This window comes from Otolemur garnettii, unplaced genomic scaffold (assembly GCF_000181295.1).
Source record: "Otolemur garnettii isolate 467f Iridium unplaced genomic scaffold, OtoGar3 scaffold00172, whole genome shotgun sequence".
Classification (NCBI taxonomy): domain Eukaryota; kingdom Metazoa; phylum Chordata; class Mammalia; order Primates; family Galagidae; genus Otolemur; species Otolemur garnettii.
In genome coordinates this window covers 2,732,762-2,754,835 of record NW_003852567.1, presented here as the reverse complement: position 1 = coordinate 2,754,835, position 22,074 = coordinate 2,732,762, and the positions used below count along the sequence as shown (strand labels likewise).

The window sequence follows — 22,074 nt, the reverse complement described above, 5'->3', positions numbered from 1 at the left end:
GGCCACAACGCCTGGCTATTTTTTGTTGCCATTGTAATTGTTGTTTGGCTGGCTCAGGCCAGGCTCAAACCTGCCAGCTTCCGTGTACCCAGCTATACTTTTTAATGGAATCATAATACTCTACCATGTGCCTATACCATGAGTTGACCATTTTCTTCTCGTTGGATAGATAGTCAAGTATTATATTGTATAAGGACCACAGTAACATAAGTCTTTGAGCTGGTATTATGATTTGATTCAAACTTTATTTCAGAAAACATATTATGGATACAAGATAAATGAAATGTAATACTTGTTAGGCAGCGCCTATGGCTCAAAGGAGTAGGGCGCTGGCCCCATATGCCAGAGGTGGCGGGTTCAAACCTAGCCCCAGCCAAAAACTGCCAAAAAAAAAAAAAAGAAAAGAAAAAGAAATATAATACTTGTCCTCATGAGTTAAATCTACTGGAAAACATTCAGTTATACATATGGAGAGCCTTAATAATAGTCTTACCCTTTGCCCTAAGATTTTCTCTTCTGGGAATTTATCATAGTAAATAATTCTAAAGGCATATATTAAGGTATGTGGCAACATACCAACAAAAGCAAATGCTATATATTAAGTGTCAAATAATGTTATAACTAAGATACAGTCATTTGCAGCATAGCAACATTTCAGTCAGTGACAGATGCCATATATGTTGATGTGGTCCCATAAGATTATAATGCCATATTTTTACTGTACCATTTCTATGTTTAGATACACAAAAACTTACCAGTGAGTTATAATTGTCTACAGTATTCAGCACACCAACATGCTGTACTTGATTGTAGTCTATTTACCATATAGCCTAGGCATGGAGTAGGCTATATCATCTGGGTTTCGGTCAGCACACTCTATGACTGTGGACCCTGTCCCCTGGGCTGTGGACTAATGCCCGTCCATGGACTGTTAGGAACTGGGCCACACAGCAGGAGGTGAACAGCAGGCAAGTGAACGAAGCTTCAACTGTATTTACAGCTTCTCCCCACTGTTCACATCACTCCTTAAGCTCTACCCACACCTCTTGTCAGATGAGCAGCTGCATTAGATTCTCACAGAAGCATGAAACCTACTATGAACTGCATATGTAGGGGTCTGGGTTGCGCGTTCCTTGTGAGAATCTAATGCCTGTAATGCACTTGAATCATCCCAAAACCCTTTTTCCCAACCCCCATCCAGGGAAAAATTCTCTTCCGTGGTACGGGTCCCTGTGCCAGAAAGTTGGGGACCATTGCCCTGAGATGTTCACACAGGGACAGAATTGCCTAATGATGCATTTCTCAGAACATATCCCTGTCATTAAGCAACCTATGAGTATACATGCAAAGTAAAAAAGATTGGAGAGACACATCAAATGATATTTGTGTTAGAGTGGTTAAATTGTTTTTTGCCAATTTTTCTGTATATTAATATTTAAGGTTTTTTTTTTTTTTATAAGAAAATTCTCTTGTTTAGTGGGGGATACATTTTAAATAATGTTATTAGTTCCTTAAAGTTAGCATTTCTTCCTGAAGATTTCTATGTGGCTCACATTTGCCATTCTCAATTGACTCTTAAAAAGGTATGAGCAGCAGCGGGACAATCTCGCCCAACAGTCTTTTAACATGGAACAAGCCAATTACACCATCCAGTCATTGAAGGACACTAAGACCACGGTATTTCCAAACTACCTTTTCATATTTTATTTTTTTCCTCTTATGTTCTTATGTTTTTTAAAAGACAGTTTAACCAATATGACTTGTTGAAATATTGTGTTTTCTTCTACCTTTTTTTAGGTTGATGCTATGAAACTGGGAGTAAAAGAAATGAAAAAAGCATACAAGCAAGTGAAAATTGACCAGATCGAGGTCAGACATATACTAGTTTTTGAAAGAATCCAAACGAATGTGTGTATATTGGGAAGAGCACAGAAAAGGGACCAAATTGCAGGCTTGCCATTTTCTAGTAAGAGTAACTTTGGAAGGATATCGGAGATCGCGGTATCCTCATTGTTGATACAAGGATCCTGATACCACAAACAAGTACTCATGATCTCCAACTTCTGATGATTCACTTTAGGATTTTTTAACTTTACGATGGTGTGAAAACAATATGCATGTAGTAGAAACCATAGTTTTTTGTTTGTTTGTTTGTTTTTTGAGACAGAGCCTAAAGCTGTCACCCTGGGAAGAGTGCTGTGGCATCACAGCTCACAGCTAACTCCAACTCCTGGGCTTATGCGATTCTCTTGCCTCAGCCTCCCAAGTGCTGGGATTATAGGCGCTCACCACAACGCCTGGCTATTTTTTGGTTGCAGTTGTCATTGTTGTTCAGCAGGCCCAGGCTGGATTCGAACCTACTGTCTCTGGTGTATGTGGCTGGCACCTTAGCTGCTTGAGCTATAGGCGCCGAGCCAGTTGAAACCATAGAGGAAACCTTTACAGATGCTTCTTTGTTTAAGTGCCTGTGCAACTATTCTGTTTTTCACGTTCAGGATAGTCAATAAAGTGCATGAGACACCCAACACACTATTTTAAAATAGGCTTTGTAGTGTAAGTTCTGAGCATGTTTTAGGTAGGCTAGGAAAAGCTATGATGCTTTTAGGCTAGTATATTAAATTTATTTTCTACTTAACAATATTTTCAACTTATGGTGGGTTTATTGTGGTGTAAACTCCACCATAAACAAAGAAGCATCTGTATTATGAGGATGAAATAAATGAACTAGTGAAGTCTCTTTCCTCTATTGTAAAATAGCAGTGTTGCTGCCTGCCTCCCAGGATAGTGACAAGTACTGAATGAGGATATGTATTGTAAAGTGCTTAAAACTCCTGACATAGAGTTGGCTCCCTTTTTTAGTAATTCTCTCTAGATTTTTAATAGTGTTGTTAGTTCCTTAAAATTAGGATTTCTTCTTGAGATTGGGTTTTAGCGAGGGGGGTGAACCCTAAGAGCTTGGGTGCTCTCAACTATCAGGTGAACAGCTCAAGCGGCAAGCAGAGATAGCAGATGGAGTAGGTAGTGACTGATCAAAGGGAAGAGGCTTTCTTTCTGCATATATAACAGGGCTTTTTTACCTCTGACTAAAATGACTGTTTCCTGAAGGGCAGGAACTTGATTTTGTTCACTGTTGTATTCCGGATGCCCAGAACAATGCCTGGCCTGGCTCAGAAAGTATCTGATGGTTGATGAATGGGAGGGTATTAAAGAAGAGAAAGCAGTCCTGTCCAATTCAAGCAGTATTTGTTAAGTGAGCAATTACTTTATACTAGAGAAATTAACTTTATTCTCTGGCAGCACTGATATTTAGGAAGAGTGAAGTCATTACACCCTCTTACTTTTTTCAAGCGCCTCTCCTTAGACTGTCCTTGGCCATCTCTAATCCTCCACAAGTGTCTGCTCACATGGATATCTTCAGGATATCTTCTAGGAGATGCACTGAGAAAGATGTTCTGTATATGCTTGCCTTTTTTTGTAGCAGTATTTGGTAATAAAATATAATGAAATGTAATTTTATTTTCTGCTTTTAGGGTTCCTTTTTGTGTTTTAGTTAGAGCTGAAGTAGGAGAAACTTTGGCTTTTTTGAGTTTTTGTGTTTCTCTCCACTTTTGGCCTGTGGTTGTCTGTCTCCCACCTACACAATGTTGTCTGTCTTTGGCAGACTTGAGAAGAGTAATTTGCTTATCTGAAGTACTACTGTCTTTTCTCTGTTAACTAGAAAAATATAAGTTTAGATGTTGTTTCATTTAATGTTTCAAGTAAAACTTCCTAGAATAGTAGAGAACTGATGGGCATCTTGCAGTAGGATTGTTGATTTCCATGAGACACTTGAAAATCAAAAGCAAGCTGACCAATTCTACTCTTCGTTTTTAAGTTAACATTTTGCCACCAAAAATAGGAGGGAGATGATGTGGGTCAGAAACATTTGTGGTTATTATAGGTGAAATCTTTGGGCTTCTGATTTTTTTTCTTATTCTTTTTGCGACAGAGTCACATTCTATTACTTAGCTTAGAGTGCCATGGCCTTGTCCTAGTTCACAGCAACCTCAAACTCCTGGGTTCAAGCAGTCTTCCTGCCTCAGCCTCCCAAGTAGCTGGGACAACAGGCGCCTGCCACTATGCCTGGCTAATTTTTCTACTTGAAGTAGAAACAGAGTATTGCTTTTGCTAAGGCTGATCTGGAACTCCTGAGCTCAAACAATCTACCTGTCCTAGCCTCCCAGAGTGCTATGTGCTTCTAATTTTTAAATAATTATTTAAGTACTCTTTCTAATAGTTTTAATTAGAAGGAACATTTAAGATTAAACTTGTCCTATCAGGAAGTCTCTGCTCAGTTTTTGACTAAAAGCAATTGCTAGCCAAGGTTAGCAATTTCCCTAGGTTAAGGGAAATATAAACTAACAGTTGTTGAAATGTTATATGTGTGAGACATTTTCTTTTTCTTTTTTTTTTTTTTTGAGACAGAGCCTCAGGCTATCCCCCTGGGTAGAGTGCTATGGCATCACAGCTCACAGCAACCTCCAACCCCTGGGCTCAAGCGAGTCTCCTGCCTCAGCCTCCCAAGTAGCTGGGACCACAGGCGCCCACCACAATGCCTGGCTATTTTTTGGTTGCAGCCGTCATTGTTATTTGGCGGGCCCGGGCTGGATATGAACTCGCCACCTTAGGTGTATGTGGCTGGTGCCTTACCCACTTGAGCCACAGGTGCCGAGCCATGTGAGGCATTTTCTATGCACTATCTTTTTTTTTTCTTTGCGGTTTTTTTTTTTTTGGCTGGGGCTGGGTTTGCACCCGCCACCTCCAGCATATGGTGCCGGCTCCCTACTCCTTTGAGCCACAGGCGCCACCCATTATGCACTATCTTTTTTCAAATTGCTCATTTTTAAGATTCAAAGGAGAGTGTAGGGCAGTGGTTCTCAACCTTCTTAATGTTGCAACCCTTTAACATAGTTCCTCGTTCAAAAATAATTTTATGGTTGAGGGTCACCACAACATGAGGAACTGTATTAAAGGGTCAAGGCATTAAGAAGGTTGAGAACCACTGATAGAGGAAGGAGATAGGTAGGGAAGACTTGTAAAAAATGAATGAAAACCTTGTTATATATATTTCTGTAGGATTTACAAGACCAGTTAGAGGATATGATGGAAGATGCAAATGAAATCCAAGAAGCACTGAGTCGCAGTTATGGCACCCCAGAATTAGATGAAGATGACCTGGAAGCTGGTAAGTTATGAGAAAAGCAATGTATATTGAGTTTAAGAGTCTGAAATGAACAATTGGGACCTTTTCCCAAATGCTACTAAAAATTCCTATTTGGAGTCCCTGAAAATTAGTTTGTGGTACAATCTGTGGGCAGAGAGCTTGTGAAGCAGCCACATGAGAACTGCATACTCCACTAACAACAGTGGGATCGATAAACTCTGAAGGAAAGTCCAGGCAAAGGGCTAACTTAGTGTTTGGTTTCTGTAAGTGTTGTCAGTGTGACCTTTCCCTGGTATGTTCCTTTTGATTTTAGTCTCCCTGTTTCCCTACTTGGAGTCCTTTCTTTTAGAACAGCAAAGCAGATTAAGAAATAGTAGTTGGCAAATACTTCGTATGCATTTGCTATATACCAGGCACTGTACTAGGTGCTATAGATTCAGCACTGGAGAAAACAAATATGATCTTTGCATTCATGAAGCTTCTCTATCGGGGGAGAAACATAAACTATTTGCTTTAAGTAAGTAATTACTAGAGCACCAACTATAGGGAAGAAATATGGGGTACCATGGGATCAATAACAGGGGTATCTAATCTAGTTAGTAGTGGAGGACAGGTATGGGACCTGAAGGATGAGTAGGAGTTAGCCTGAAAAAATAGGAAGGGTTGTTGTGTAGCCTCAGAGAGTAGTCTAAAAGTTATTGCTTTAGTCACATAAGAGATATTAGCAGCTGAGACTAGGGTGGTAGCAGAAACAGAAGTAGACAGAATGAAGAAATTTTAGGAGGTTGAATGGGCAACACTTAATGATTGGATGGGGAGCAGGTGGGAGGTATCAAGGATGATCATCAGTCTCTAGCATGGGCAACTGATAGATGGCAGAACCAGCCTACCCTGGTTTCTAGCAAATGATTCCTGTCACGTTACTGCTGCTGCTTTCTCTCTGTTGTCTGTTTTTACCTAGAACTTTTTTTTTTCCATTAATTTTCTTACTATTTTATTTCTGCTTGAGTTTCCCTTGATGAGTCTGTACCTGTTATTGTCATTTCTCTTGGCTACTTCCAACTCACTTTAAAAGTCTGAGTTCATGTGATGGTCATACAACATACAACAATCTCATGCCCTCTTTCACTCTCTTCTTTCAAGTCCATCAATAAATAAGAGAATTTTTTATATTTGTTACTGTGAGAATTTTCTAGTTTGAAATGGTCAACTGATAATCCTAGAGTCTTAGAAATACAGGCAGCCCCCAGGTTATGAATGACATAGATTCTGTAGGTTTGTTGAATTTGTATGTAAGTTGGAATAGGTACATTTACCTATAACCTTTAATAGCTGCCATTCACAAGTGCAAGTTGTATGTCAGTCAGATGACTGTAACTTGGGGACTTACTGTAATAGCTTCCATTCGTAAATGAGAATTGTACATAGGTCAGATATTTGTAACTCGGGGACTGCCTGTACTGAGACCTGTGACCTGTGAAGAAATGGTTGTTTTATTCCCCTTCATCCCCCACAACCATGAAACAGTTTATTGAGGAAGAAAGAGGTTTACAGAGCAAGATACATTCGCCATGGACAATGAATTGGTCCCCATTGCCATGACAAAGAAAAGGCTGGTTATTTTACTTTTATTTTTGCTTTTTGTATTTCATAGATTTTTATCACGTTTCCTTGAACATTTCTTCTTTTTTATTTTTTAGTTTTTATTTTTAGAGATAGGGTCTTGCTCTGTCACCCGAGCTGGAACTTGGGCTTAAGCAATCCTCCTTCCTCAGCCTTTAGAGTAGCCAGGACTACAGACATATGACACCATGCCCAGCTAATTTTTAAGTATTTTGTAGAGACCCAGGGGTTAGGGAGGAAATTGGAGATGTCTTGCTATGTTACCCACACTGGTCTTGCATTCCTGGCCTCAAGTGATCCTCGCACTTCAGACTCCTAAAACATTGGTCTCAAAAAAAAAGAAAATAGAAATTAATAATCCCTTTCCCTTTGGATTAAATTTTCATCTCATTACAAATCATTTGGCTAACATTCTTAACATTAGCTACCAATTTTCTTTCTTACTTATTTTTGAAATGCTATTTCAATCTCAGAATTGGATGCACTGGGTGATGAGCTTCTAGCTGATGAAGATAGTTCCTACTTGGATGAAGCAGCATCTGCACCTGCAATTCCAGAAGGTGTTCCCACTGACACAAAAAACAAGGTGAAAGCTTTTTCTATTTATGTGTCTATGCAAAATGGTAAGGTTTTGTGCTTGACCATCAGTCTGCGATTCTAAAAGGTAGCCTTAAATTAGAACAAGGAAAGACAGTCCTGGTCATTATTTTGGGAACCCTGGAGAGCCCAGTTTTCCTGCATTGGATGATGAACTGACTGTATTAAATAGTGTCACTGAAGCTCAAGAATGTTTTTATACATTAATAATTTGTGTAACCTATATAATTGGGTGGTGCCTGTGGCTCAGTGAGTAGGGCGCTGGCCCCATATACCAAGGGTGGCAGGTTCAAACCTGGCCCTGGCCAAACTGCAACAAAAAATAGCCAGTCGTTGTGGCAGGCACCTGTAGTCCCAGCTGCTTGCGAGGCTGAGACAAGAGAATCACCTAAGCCCAAGAGTTGGAGGTTGCTGTAAGCTGTGATGCCATGGCACTCTACCAAGGATGACAAAGTGAGACCCTGTCTCTAAAATAAATAAATAAATAACCGATATAATCATCTTTATGACCTAGTACTGGGTACTGTTGATAGGTTTTAGACATTTCCTAGAAAAGCATTAGCAACACATGCATGAGGTTTGCTAGACAGCAGTGTTAAAAAAATCTCACTCTTCAGACACACTAGTTAATTATTGAGTGGATTTTTTTTTTTACCCTAGGCATTAATAATTTCAGTATAAAACTTAATATAGAAAGGTTATAATTCAACAAGGTAAAAGAATCAAGAATCAGGACACAATAGCCAAAATATGGGATCAAACTTAGTGCTTATTAATGGATAAACAGGTAAAGAAAATGTTTATATACACAAGTAAATATTATTTAGCTGTATAAAAAGTGAAGTCCTGGCATTTTCAGCAACATAGATGAAGCTGGAGGCCATTGGATTAAGCCAGACACAGACCTCAGCTTGCTAAAACACTGGGATTATAGGATAAGCCATCATATCTGCCCCTCCTTGAAAATTTCTTATAGTGGTCATCTTTTATTTTGAAAATAGAAATGAATAATCTCTTTCCCTTTGTGTGTTCTCACTCATTTGTGGGAACTAAAATTGTGGCTATCATGATGATATGACAGGAAGGGGAAGAAGGAAGGGGAAGATGAAGGTGAGGGAAAGGATATAAATCTATTTATACCACTGACCCGTACACTTAAAAATGGTCAAGATGGTAAATTAAACCTCAAGAAAACAAAGCAAAACAAAAAAAGAATCAGCATACTTGGCACTATGACAAACCCTTAGCTGTTTTGAGCTTTTCTATTCCTTGCATATATAAAACACAGGTAATTACAAGTATCTCACCTAATTGTTGTGTTAAGCAAATCAGATCTTATATGTAAAAGACTTTGCAAACTTAAACCACTGTCCAAATCTACGTGGTTGTTATTATTATAAATAAAATTATTTTACTGCTTATAAAATCTCAGTCATTCTGTCTTTGTTCCTGGCACAGGTTTTTTTTCTATTGCCTCTGGATATTTATAGCACTGTTGTTTGCCTTTTTCCCCACATGCATATTGAGTGTGCACAATATAATAAATAGAATATTTAAGTGGAAGCCAGTTCCAGCCCTATAGAAATTCATGTCTGCTTTCTGAACCTCATCAGTTTTTCCCACCTATAAAATGTAGAGAGTAAAGGGAAGGAAGCAGGTAATTTCTCAGGTCCCTTTTAGCTGAGTTCTGTGAATGTGCATCTTCCTCTCTCATACCCCTCCCTTCTCCCTTAAGCCTGGAACCTTTCTTTGCTGCCTACCACATTCCATGCCCACCTCTTTGGCCACTTCAGGGTTCCAGGTGCATAGGTTGCTTTTTCTCAGCACATATGAAATACATTTATTTATTATTATTATTTTTTTTTTTTTAGAGATAGCATCTCACTTTGTCACCCTCAGTAGAGTGCTGTGGCATCACAGCTCACAGCAATCTCCAGCTCTTGGCCTTAGGCGATTCTCTTGCCTCAGCCTCCGGAGTAGCTGGGATCACAGGCGCCAGCTTCAATGCCTGGCTATTTTTTGTTGCAGTTTGGCTGTGGCCGGGTTTGAACCCACTACCCTCGGTATATGGGGCTGGCGCCCTACTTACTGAGCCATAGGCGCCTCCTTGAAATAAATTTTGTTAATGCTATGATAGCCCATCTTTTCAATTCCTTAGTAATAAGCCCCTGAAACATCTATGTTATTTTTATTTTGCTTTTATTTTAATTTTACTTTATTTATTTCATTTTATTATTTTTTTTGAGACAGAGTCTCACTATGTCACTCTCAGTAGAGTGCTGTGGTGTTACAGCTCACAGCAACCTCAAACTCTTGGGCCCAAGTGATTCTTTTACCTCAGCTTCCCAAGTAGCTGGGACTACAGGCACCCACCACAGCACCTGCTAGTTTTTCTATTTTTAGTAAAGATGGGGTCTCACTCTTGCTCAGGGTGGTCTTGAACTCCTGAGCCAAGCAATTCACCTACCTCAGCCTTCCAGAGTGCTAGGATTACAGGTGTGAGCCACTATGCCTGGCTAGACATACGGGTCTAATTGATAGTGGTATCACTGCCTATGATTTTGTAGTAAAGTATGATATGGAATTGACTGCCTGGTCCGCATTAGGGGTCAGAGTGAAAACGAAAATCTGGAGGCAAGGCCTACATCCTCAGCCTTTACTCCAAAACAAAAAAAAGCATTTTCTGGGCTGCGCCTGTGGCTCATTGAGTAGGGTACTGGCCTATATACCAGCTTCCTTTTCCCTTTTCCAGGTTTACTTTTACATTTCTTTCTCCCTCTTTTACTCTTATCTTACCCTGCAAAGGACAACCCCCCTTTTGATCCCTTCTAGTTCTTTTTCTGATTCATCACCCTCTCCTTCACCTCTTATCCCAAAGCTCATTCTTATCTTATGGATGGGATTTTAGTTTTGATTGATTAAATACTTGCAAGTGAGTTTTGGCTATTAAATGATTATAATCATTTTTTTTTTATCAAGTGAAAAATAATGGCACTAAGTATTGCTTCTTTTTCACAGGATGGAGTTCTGGTGGATGAATTTGGATTGCCACAGATTCCTGCTTCATAGACTTGCATCATTCAAGTACCTCGTATAAAATGAACATACATTGTGGGACTGGGAAATGTGTTATCTTTCCGAAATTTCCATAACAGATTTAGGTTTTTTTCTTTTCTTTGAAAGAAAGGTTAATTACATTGCTTTTTTTCTTCCCAGTAAGAGACTCATCCCTTTGGAGATGCTTTCTTTGTACTAAAATTTGATTCCTTTTTCTCCTATGAAAGACTAACTTACTTAAAAGTATCTTTGTATGACTTAGTGATCATTTAAAATAAAATCAAGGAAATGGGAATCTTTAAAATCTTTAACAGTGTTAACTGTATGATAAATTGATAAGACAGAGATAAAATTATCGGGGCTGTTCATATTCTGATTCTAAACCATTTTCTAAGGCTGGGCATGGTGGCTCATGCCTGTAATCCCAGCATTCTGGGAGGCCAAGGCAGATGGGTTGCCTGAGTTCACAAGTTTGAGACTAGCCTGAGCCAGAGTGAGACCTCATCTCTAAAAACTAGCCAGGCGTTGTGGCGGGCACCTGTAGTCCCAGCTACTTGGGAGGCTGAGGCAAGAGAATCACTTGAGCCCAAGAGTTTGAGGTTGCTGTGAGTTGTGATGCCACAGTACTCTACCAGGGGCAACAAAGTTAGACTCTGTCTCTAAGAACAAAACAAAAAAAACAATTTCTGGGCGGCGCCTGTGGCTCAGTGAGTTGGGTGTTGGCCCTATGTACTGAGGGTGGTGGGTTCAAACCTGCCCCCCACCAAACTGCAACAATAATAAAAAATAGCCGGGCATTGTGGCGGGCACTTATAGTCCTTGCTACTTGGGAGACTGAGGCAAGAGAATCCCTAAGCCCAAGAGCTGGAGGTTGCTGTGAGCTATGACATTACAGCACTCTACCGAGGGTGACAAAGTGAGATTCTGTCTCTAAAAAAACAAAACAAAACATTTTCTGTTGTGACATTATAGGTCTGTTAAAGTGATAGTCTTTTTCTGATGAGTTTTGTTGTGTCTTGTGAGCAAATCATTACTGTGTCCAATGTGAGAATGGAATAACTACTGTATCATGAGTAGATATCTTGATTCTATGGTTCCCTCAGTATTACAGCCTGACTTGTAATCAATAATGAATATTTCTTGATATTTAATGTATAGGACATTTATTTATACTCAATAAATATTTTTCAAAAGGATATCATTTTAATAATATCACTCCAGCTTAAGACTTTACTCCAGAAACCAAATTAACCAGTAGTGCTGTGTTAGAGAGAAAATAGCAAGGAACAACTTGGGCTTGGGCCTTGGGAGATCTACCATCTACTAAATACAGACTGGTCTGCTCAACTTCCCTAAACTTCTATTTCCTTATTAGCAAAATTGTGCTTAACTCACAAAGATTTTATCAAGATTAATTGAGGTAATGGTTGTAAGTACTTTAACTGCAACATGCTCTTTTCATTACGGGATTATTGATAATCAAAAAGCAGATATTCATTCTTTTCTTGGTAGATGCCTGGATCGCTACAGCAAGTTCAAACTCCTGCCTGATTTCAGGGTATTTGATGATCTTATCTTCCCATCTTCAACCTCTTGCCAACAGCATTTCCCTTCCAGCCTGGCCATTGTGCCATGTGCATCAGACTTTCATGTGTCTACAGATTAAACTAATAAACATTTATGAATGCCAGCTTTGTAAAAGTCTCTATACTAGCCCAGGAGATAACAAGAGCAATCACAGTTTCTCTCTCTTTTTTTGCAGTTTTTGGCTGGGACTGGGTTTGAACCTGCCACCTTCAGCATATGGGGCCGGCACCTTACTTCTTTGGGCCGCAGGCGCCGCTACACAGTTCCTCTCTTTAAGAGTCCATAGTCTAGTTATAGGTTTAGACCTATAACTTTACCCTCTCAAGTGAAGTCTTGCTTGGCTTCTCTCAGTTCTGGTTTTTCTTCTAATGTGGCCACTTATTCTCTTCCATGCTCATCTCTTTCTCTCTCTTTTTTTTTTGGAGACAGAGTCTCACTTTATTGCCCTTGGTAGAGTGCTGTGGCATTATAACTCACAGCAACCTCCAACTCCTGGGCCTAGGCAATTCTCTTGCCTCAGCCTCCCAAGTAGCTTGGACTGCAGGCACCCGCCACAATGCCCAGCTATTTTTTTGTTGCAGTTCGAACCCACCACTCTCGGTATATGGGGCCATTGCCCTACCCACTAAGCCACAGGCACCACCCCTCTTTTTCACTCATCTCCTTAAGTATTTCTTCCATAATAATTTTAGTCCATGTGCTCCTTGAGAAATGTCACCCACTATTTCAGTTATTACCTATGGACTAATGCAAAATAACTGTCATTAGCCTAGACCTGCAGCCCATACTTTCAGTTCTGAGCATTGTCATTTAAATGCTGTTACCTAAAATCTAACATATACAAATTAAGCTCTTGGTGTTCCCTCTCAGCAAGCATTTCTCTTTGAGTCCATTGCTTGAGCTTGGGAGTTTGAGACCAGCCTAAGCAAGAGCAAGACCCCATCTCTAAAAATAGCCAGGTATCGTGTTAGGTACCTGTAATCCCACCTACTTGGGAGGCTGAGGCAAAGGATCACTTGAGCCCAAGAGTTTGAGGTTGCTGTGAGCTATGATGCCGCAGCACTGTACCAAGGGTGAGAAAGTGAGATTCTTTTCTCAAAATAAATAAAATACAAATCTGACTTAAATTCTTATGTCAGAATAAGATTCTATAATACCCCCAGCAGGACTTAAAAAGTTGCCTATGACCTGGCCTCTGCCTATCTGTAATGGTTTATTGCTTAGTCTTTTCAAAACATCATTCTCTTTCTTTTAGGAAACTGCCTACCCCATTCTAACCACGTGATTATTAGGAGTATGCTGATTTTAGAGTAGCACTGTCTTTACTCTTCCAGCATATAGGAGTTTCTATGTGAGCAGGCTGTGCCTATCTGAATCTACTTTTATTTTTTTTTTGAGAGAATCTCATCATGTCACTCTCAGTAGAGTGCTTATAGCAACAGCACAGCTCATAACAACCTCAAACTCTTGAGCTTAAGCGATTCTCTTGCCTCCGCCTCCCAAGTAGCTGGACTACCAGTGCCAGCCACAATGCCCGGCTATTTTCTTGTTGCAGTTGTCATTGTTTAGCAGGCCCAGGCCTGGTTGGAACCCTCTACCCTTGGTGTATGTGGCTGGCATCATAACCACTGTGCTATGGGCACCGAGCCATTGAGTCTATTTTTTTTAAATAACTCTGACAGCATGAGAAGCTTGAAAGATTGAGGCCAGAGAAGAGCCAAGATGAGAGACAGAATGAAAGAATCCTCATGACACTGAACTCTGAATTTTCATCCTTGAAATTGTCAGTGTTCCAGGTGTTTACAACCCTTCCTTTGATTCTATGGGCTCCCTGAGGATTCTGCCAGTAAACTCCCTTTTCTGCTTTAAACTAGTTAGAATTAGGTTCCTGTCACTTGCTGAATAGGCTGGATGCAGTGGCTCACACCTGCAATCCTAACACTTTGGGAGGTCAAGGTAGGAGAATGGTTTGAGGCCAGGAGTTCAAGACCAGCCTAGACAACATAGTGTAAACTTCATCTCTACTAAACATTGTTTTAAAAATCAGTTGGAAATGGTGGCTCCTGTTTGCAGTCCTATCTATTTAGAAGGCTGAGGTGGGCGAATCACTTGAGCCCAGGAGCTCAAGGCTACAGTGAGTGATGATCCTGCTACAGCACTCCTGGTTGGGCAGTAAAGCCAAATCTCCATCTCTCTCTCTCTCTCTCTTTTTTATATTTCAGGTAATGTGAGGGTACAAACAACTAGGTTACAATATTTGCATTTGTTAGGTCGAGTCCCTCTTGTAGTTGGGCCCCGCACCCAAAAAATGTGCTATATACCTTTACATTGTGCCCATTAAATGGGAGCACATCAATCCCCTCCCCTCCTTCCCTCTCTCCCCTTCCTTGCTCCCCCCTCCTCAACTTGAATTGAATTGAGTTGTTCTTCTACATGGATATGTATTAGATTGTCTACTGGCTTCATATTAGTCCTGAGTACATTGGATATTTGCTTTTACATTCTTGTGATACTTTTAGAGAAAATGTGTTTCACCTCCATCCAGGTTAAAAGAATAAGTTCTGAATAATTCCTTTATAACCTGTATGACCTGTCCCACTTTTGAATTTTGTGCTCTAATAATTGTTTTGTTTCTACCACCCTATAGTCATGATTCCTCACCTCTGCTCATGCAGTTTCCACCTACCTGAAGAGTCCTTAATTTTGTCACTGTAATTCTTCCCATAATTGAGTAAAAGCCAAAGTGCATGCATGGTTTACATTAATGTCAGTGAACGTAAGGAAAAGTAGAGAGGTGGAGTCCTGTAGTAAAGAGCCCCAGGCACCACAAAGCTTCTGATCATTACTCCTATACCCCCCACTAGACAACCTCACTGGTCAGTATTTCACTTGTTAACCTACAGGTTGTTGTAGGTTGTTTAATCTGTCAGCCCTGAAAATTTGGCAGGAGTAAAGGATTTGGAATGATCTAATAGAGTAGAAATTTGGTACTTCTGTTATCCATATCCTTTTATATTAGTGGTTCTCAACCTTCCTAATGCCGTGACCGTTTAATACAGTTCCTCATGTTGTGGTGACCCCCAACCATAAAATTATTATCGTTGTTACTTGATAACTGTAATTTTGCTACTGTTATGAATCATAATGTAAATATCTGATATGCAGAAGACCCCCAAAGGGGTCATGACCCACAGGTTGAGAACTGCTGTTTGATATTTTCTTGTAGTTATATCACTTAGAGAGTTATTTAAAAACAGTGTTGCCTGAATCCTACCCCTGTAGATCCTGATATAATATATCTAGATACAGTGTGGACATTTGGATTTTTAAAATCTCCCTACGTAGTTTTTAGTTGTAGCCAAGGTTAAGAATTATTGCTCTAGGGTGCCTGATCATTCTGAATCCGATTTCATATAGAAGTAGTCTGGGCTGTTACCATCAATTTCTGCAGTGAAAGGGTAGGTGGTGATTGCTCTGAGGTAAAGATTCTCATCCATGAAATGATTTGGGAAGTCACTCCCTCCTCCCCAAGTTTTTGGAAGACTTTGTAAAAGATTGGTATTCATTCCTCTTTGAACATGTGGTAGAATTCACTAGTGAGGCCATCTGGGCCTGGGCTTTTCTTTATGGGAAGTTTTTATTTCGGATTTTTTTGTTGTTGTTGTTGTTATTTTTTTTGAGACAGAATCTCACTAATTAGAGTCACTCTAATTCTTCTAATTCTGTTGCCTAGGCCAGAGGGCCATGGCATCACATTAGCTCACAGCAACCTCAAATTCCTGGGCTCAAGCAATCCTCCTGCCTCAGCCTCCTTAGTAGCTAGGATTACAGCCACCCAGCATAATGCCTGGCTAATTTTTCTACTTTAGTACAAATGGGGGTCTCACTCATGCTGAGGCTATTCTCTTAACTCCTGACTTCAAGTGATCTTCCTGCCTTGGTCTTCCAGAGTGCAAGGATTACAGGTATGAGCTACCACGCCCAGCCTATGGGAAGTTTTTGATTACTAATTCACTCTACTTGTTATAGGTTTCTTCAGGTTTTCCATTTATTCTTGAGTCAGTTTTGGAAGTTTGTGTCTTTCTAGGAATTTGTCAACTGCATCTAATCTAATTTGTTTTTGTTTTCATTTTTGTTTTTGAGATAAGAGTCTTACTATGTTGCCCTCAGTAGAGTGCTGTGGCGTCATAGCTCACAGCAACCTTACACTCTTGGGCTTCAGCAATTCTCTTGCCTTAGCCTCCCAAGTAGCTGGGACTACAGGCGCCTGCCATAACACCCTGCTATTCTCTGGTTGTAATTGTCATTGTTGTTTGGCAGGCCTGGGTCAGGTTCAAACCTGCCAGCTCCGGTGTATGTAGCTGGCACCCTAACTGCCAAGCCTAATCTAATTTGTTGACATACAGTTGCTCATAAGTCATACTGACCTTTTTATTTCTTTTGTTGTTGTTGTTGTAGTTGTTGAGACAGAGTTTCACTATGTCACCCTTGGTAGAGTGTTGTAGCATCACATCTCACAACAACCTCAAACTCTTGGGCTTAAGCAATTCTCTTGCCTTAGCCTCCCAAGTAGCTGGGACTACAGGTGCCCACCACAATGCCTGGCTATTTTTTGTTGCAGTTGTCGTTGTTTAGCATGCCCAGGCTGAGTTTGAACCCACCAGCCTCAGTGTATGTGGCTAATGCTGTAACCACTGTGCTACAGGTGCCAAGCTGACCTTTTTATTTCTATAAGGCCAATAGCAATGCCTCCTCTTTCATCCCCAATTTTAGTAATTTGAGTCTTCTCCCTTTTTCTTGGTAATTCTATCAAAAAAAAAAAAAATTTTTTTTTTTTTTGCAGTTTTTTGGCCAGGGCTAGGTTTTAAACCCGCCACCCTCAGCATATGGGGCTGGTGCCATACTCCTTGAGCCACAGGTGCTGCCTTTTTTTTTTTTTAGTTGGGAGCACTTTGTTGCCCTGGGTAGAGTACTGTGGTATCACAGCTCACAGCAACTTCAAATGCTTGGTCTCAGTTGATTCTCTTGCCTCAGCCTCCCAAGTAGCTGGGATTACGTGTGCCCTCTTATTCCGGCTGGTCTCAAACTCCTGAACTCAAGCAATCTACCTGCCTTGGCCTCCCAGAGTTCTAGGATTACAGGTGTGAGCCACTGTGCCTGGTCTATTGTTCACTCTTGATACACATCCCTAGAGGATTTAAAAACTATAAATACATGTATTCACCATTGTAGTATTATACAGAATAGTTTCACTGCCCTAAAAATTCTCTGTGCTCTCTTCATCTCTCTCTCCCCCACTAACTTCTTCTGATCTCTTTACTATTATCATAGGTTTGCCTTTTCCAAAATATTGTGTAGTTAAAATTATATAGTTTATAGCCTTTTCAGATTGCCCCCTTTAATATAGCAATATGCATTTGAGTTTTTTCCACATCTTCTCATTGCTTGATAGCTCATTTGTTTTGGTGTTTTTGTTTGTTTTTAGGGATGGGGGTCTCACTGCTTTATCTAGTCTGGACTCAAACTCCTGGGCTCATGTAATCTTCCTGCCTCAGCCTCTCATAGCTGAGACTATAGGTGTGCCCCACTGCCTCAGCTTAATTTGTTTTTATTGATGAATAATAGTCCATTATGTGGACTTTTTTTTTTTTTTTTTTTTTGAGACGGAGCCTCAAGCTATCCCCCTGGGTAGAGTACCCTGGCATCACGCTCACAACAACCTCCAACTCCTGGGCTCAAGCGAGTCTCCTGCCTCAGCCTCGCAAGTAGCTGGGACTACAGGCGCCCGCCATAACGCCTGGCCATTTTTTGGTTGTAGCCATCGTTGTTTGGCGGGCCTGGGCTGGGGATTCGAACCCGCCACCTTAGGTGTATGTGGCTGGCGCCTTAGCTGCTTGAGCCACAGGCGCTGAGCCGACTTATTTTTTTAATAAGTATTTATAGCTACAAATTTTCATCTGAACACTGCTTTCAGCACCTTTTAGCCATAGGTTTTTGTATGTTGTGTGAAAGTACTATTTGTATAGGAAAAATAAGATAAATATTTGCTCACTTCTATTTAATTACACGTTTTGAAACTAACGAGTAGATTTTCCAGTGTACCTGGTTCTGAGTTTGCCTTTCAGTTCTGTATTTGTGTTTAGCACCTGCTCTGTGATACGGAGAGCCCTTTAAATATTTAACCTTTGCCAGCTGGCAGGTATTAAGCTTTGTCCCTAGAGGGCACTGGAGAGAGACCTCAAGAGGAAAGGGTTTTGCTTCTTGTTGCTGCTGTTTCAGTTGGACAGGCCTCTGTGGTGTGGGTAACTTCTCCATTATCTAGTGCCACAGTGCACATGACTTCCTTACTACCTGGCTATTGCAGTGTATAGTGGCCAGTAGACAGAAACTTATGGCATTCTCCACAGATGGTTTATAGTAGAGTGCCTCTGATGAGATACCTCCCCAAGAACGACTTTTACCAACACTCCAGAAGAAGAATATCTGGCAACTTCCTTGCCACCTAGTTAGCCACAGGCACATCCTCTAAAAGGCTGTGCCTCAGCTGTAGTCTGGGCTTTTCTTGGACACTCTTACCTCAGCCCTACAGGTAGTGGCTGCAACTAGATAGACTAATCCCTTATTATTCCAGCCCCCTGTTACAGTTAAGTGTCTTTAAATAAAACTTTTCCCTTTTCAAAAAAATGTGTGGTTCCTGCTCAATAAATTGGGTTCTTCTCTCCTGGCAGTACCCAAACCGATACGCTGGTAATTTTTAAAGATGACAGTAAGGTTTTTTTTTGGTGAGTTGGCCTGTCAAAATTCAGGATTTGGATTCAACAAAGAACAAAATTAATAGACATAATGGAAGAGAAAACAATTTAAGTCTCTGAAACTGACAACATACAAGAAACCATTAGCAATAAAAATACAGCAGTCCAACTGGAAAGTGGACAATGGATATGGATAAGCAATATTTTTTTTCTTTTCCTTTTTGTTTTTTTAAAGAGACTTGGTCTTGCTGATTGTAGTCTCCAATTTCTGGGCTCTATTGATCCTCCTGCTAGGACTGAGTTGCCACGACTTTGGGCAAGTGCTACTAATGCCTGGCTAATGGATAAGCAATTTAAAAAGAGGAAACCCAAAAGGCTGTCAAGAAATGTTCAAACTCATTAGTAATCAGAGAAAAGCAAATTAAAACAATAAGATATGACATCTGTTGGTTTGGGGAAAGTCTGAAAGCTAAAGAATGGTTTTATTTCAAAAATGCTTTAGGTCTGTCCCCTTCTCTCCATCACATTTGGTATCATTTCAATCTAAGGCCACTGTTATCTTTTGCATTTGCATAATACAAAAAGGTAATGGCCTGTCAGTTCCTATTCATTCTACCCAGGAAAGCAAAAGAAATCTTTTATGTATAAATCAGATATCATTTCTTTGCTTAGAGCCTTTGAAGAACATTGTTTCGGGGATAAAATCCAATATCAAGGCACAACATTCTCCCTACCTACCTCTCCAGTTTCTCCACCCACCATCTAAAGAAGTTTCAATACCTTGAACACATCAAGCTCTTTCTCTCCTCATAGCCTTTGCATATATTGTCCCTTCTGCCTAACCCTTCACATGGCTTTCTTCATTTCATTTTCCATTCTGCCCAACAAAGCCCAGCCACCTTTTCTGAACCAGATTCTGATAGCTTCTGTCATTGTTATCCTATTTCTTTTGTAACACTAACATTTTGTAATTGTTTTGTTTGTATTCCTAGTTTTCATCTCCCATCAGTGTACTCTAGCACTTAAAGCAATGCCCAAGACAGAGTATACATTAAAACATATGTGAATGAATGAATCTGTTTTGTATTATTAGGGAAGCCTGAATCAATGAATTACTTTACAACTGCATACGCTTCACACTTGAATGTGCTCAATTTAGTAATACAAATGTCATGGTATAGTTCAGACAGACTTATGTTCTACAGAATGAGATCATTTTTTTCTTAAATTTGCCCTTTAAACTGTCCTACTTGAAAGTTATTTATTCTCAAGAATTGTTTTACTTTGAGTATTTTCTCAAAGGAGTGACAAACTAAATGACAGAAAGGACATAGTCTTTTCTCAGTGGAGGAGAGTCTGTATCAAAGAATTGGGTAAAGCTTGGTGTGACACGTCCTGAACTTTTAGTTCCCCACTTGTGGTACTGGTTGAGATTAAATAAATCAGACTCTGGGAAATACTCTGTCAATGATTGTGATTGTTTCATTTAGGCCATATATGCTAGCTACACTTGGAGTAGTGGATATATGAATTCTCCCTGAAAGAAATTGATGTTCCCACTGTCAGTCACTTCAGGAAAGCCTTGGCTGAATGGGAGGTAGGGAAGGATTGTTTTTAGTCTCTGGGTTCATAATAGAGAGTTGGTAGGAAGATTCCAGAGGTTTCCATTGATGAGGATTAAGCCAGTGCTCTGTTACATGTAGGATTCTGGGTCTAAGCAGAGACTTGTGTTCAAGAACTTGGGCTCCTTGAGTTGGTTAATTTTTTTTTTTTTTTTAGAGACAGAGTCTCACTTAGTCGCCCTGGGTAGAGTGCTATGGCGTCACAGCTCACAGCAACCTCCAGCTGTTGGGCTTAGGTGATTCTCTTGCCTCAGCCTCCCAAGTAGCTGGGATTACAGGCGCCCGCCACAATGCCTAGCTATTTTTTTGTTGCAGTTTGGCCGGGGCTGCGTTCGAATCCGCCACCCTCAGTACATGGGGTCAGCACCCTACTCACTGAGCCACAGGTGCTGCCCCCTGCTAATTTTTCTAATTATGGAATTCTCATGTCCATGTTTTGGTTTGTTTTAACAAACAAACAAACAAAAAAAGCCTAAACTACTCTAGGAATAAGTTGATGTCTGAGTTGACTCCTGAGGTCCACTTAAGCTGTGTGGGTGGAAGGGCAAAGGATGTGGGGGCCAAGGCCTTTGTTCTGCTGGAGGTTTGCTGAAAATCACTGACACAAGGTTGATAAACTGGACAAAAGACATACAAATTTATTTAACATATATACACAGAAACCTTCAAAACAAATAACCCCCATTGTGGTACAGAAATTTATAGAGCATTTTGAGGTTACAGAAACAATGCAGGCTAGGAGCATGGCCACAGGTTTAGAGACAAGGCAGGTTATACCAAAGGAAGAAGCTTGGCTAAGAAAGGTGGCCTTGTTAGGTAATCAAACTAACAGGGAGCAGCTACAAGACTATTAGAGATGTCTGGACTTCTCCTGTCTTATTATTATTTTTGAGACAGAGTTTCACTATGTTGCCCTCGGTAGAGTGCTGTAGCATCACAGCTCACAGCAACCTCAACTCTTGAGCTTAAATTAAGCAATTCTCTTGCCTCAGCCTCCCAAGTAGCTGGGACCAAAGGCGCCCGCCACAACACCCGGCTATTTTGTTGTTGCTGTAGTTGTCGTTGTTTGGCAAGCCCGGGCTGAGTTCAAACCCTCCAGCCCCACTGGCCAACGCCCTAACCGCGCTAACCCGAGTCTTTCTTTTTTTATTTTAAACAAGAGTCTCACTCTGTTGCTCAGGTTAGAGTGCTGGCGTCAGCTTAGCTTATAGCAAGCTCAACTCCTGGGTTCAATCAATTCTCCTGCCTCAGCCTCCCGAGTAGCTGGACTACAGGCGAACGCCACACTAATTTTCTATTTTGGGTAGAGACGGAGTGTCGCTTTGCTCAGGCTGGTCTCGAACTCCCAAGCTGAAGTAACCCTCCCGCCTCAGCCTCTCAGAGTGCTAGCTAGGGTTACATGCGTAAGCCACCGCGCCCAGCAAGGTGTCATCTTTTTAATCTTTCCTAGATCGGGCAAGGGGAAGGCCTGGTTGTATCAAGGGCAGGGCAGTATGAGAGCACAACGAATCTCAAAAAGAAGAATACAACGATTACGCAAATACCAGCCCCTTCCTTCCTGCGATCCTCGCCACCTCCAGCTACCTGTCCCCTCCTCTAGCTGGATGCCTGGCGCATCTGTCTGACGTCAAGG

The 22,074-nt window shown here is 40.7% G+C and overlaps 1 protein-coding gene across 1 annotated transcript in view; it reads left to right on the top strand.

Annotated features, from left to right (window-relative positions):
* CHMP5 (charged multivesicular body protein 5) overlaps positions 1-10,779 on the top strand; it is a 14,906-nt gene extending 4,127 nt beyond the window's left edge. The window contains exons 4-8 of the mRNA XM_003800284.3: positions 1,584-1,677; positions 1,798-1,869; positions 5,116-5,224; positions 7,300-7,412; positions 10,442-10,779. Coding sequence (XP_003800332.1) covers positions 1,584-1,677; positions 1,798-1,869; positions 5,116-5,224; positions 7,300-7,412; positions 10,442-10,492 — 439 coding nt within the window. The 3' untranslated portion in view covers positions 10,493-10,779. The remainder of the gene's footprint in view (positions 1-1,583; positions 1,678-1,797; positions 1,870-5,115; positions 5,225-7,299; positions 7,413-10,441) is intronic.
* The last annotated feature ends 11,295 nt before the right edge of the window (positions 10,780-22,074 follow it).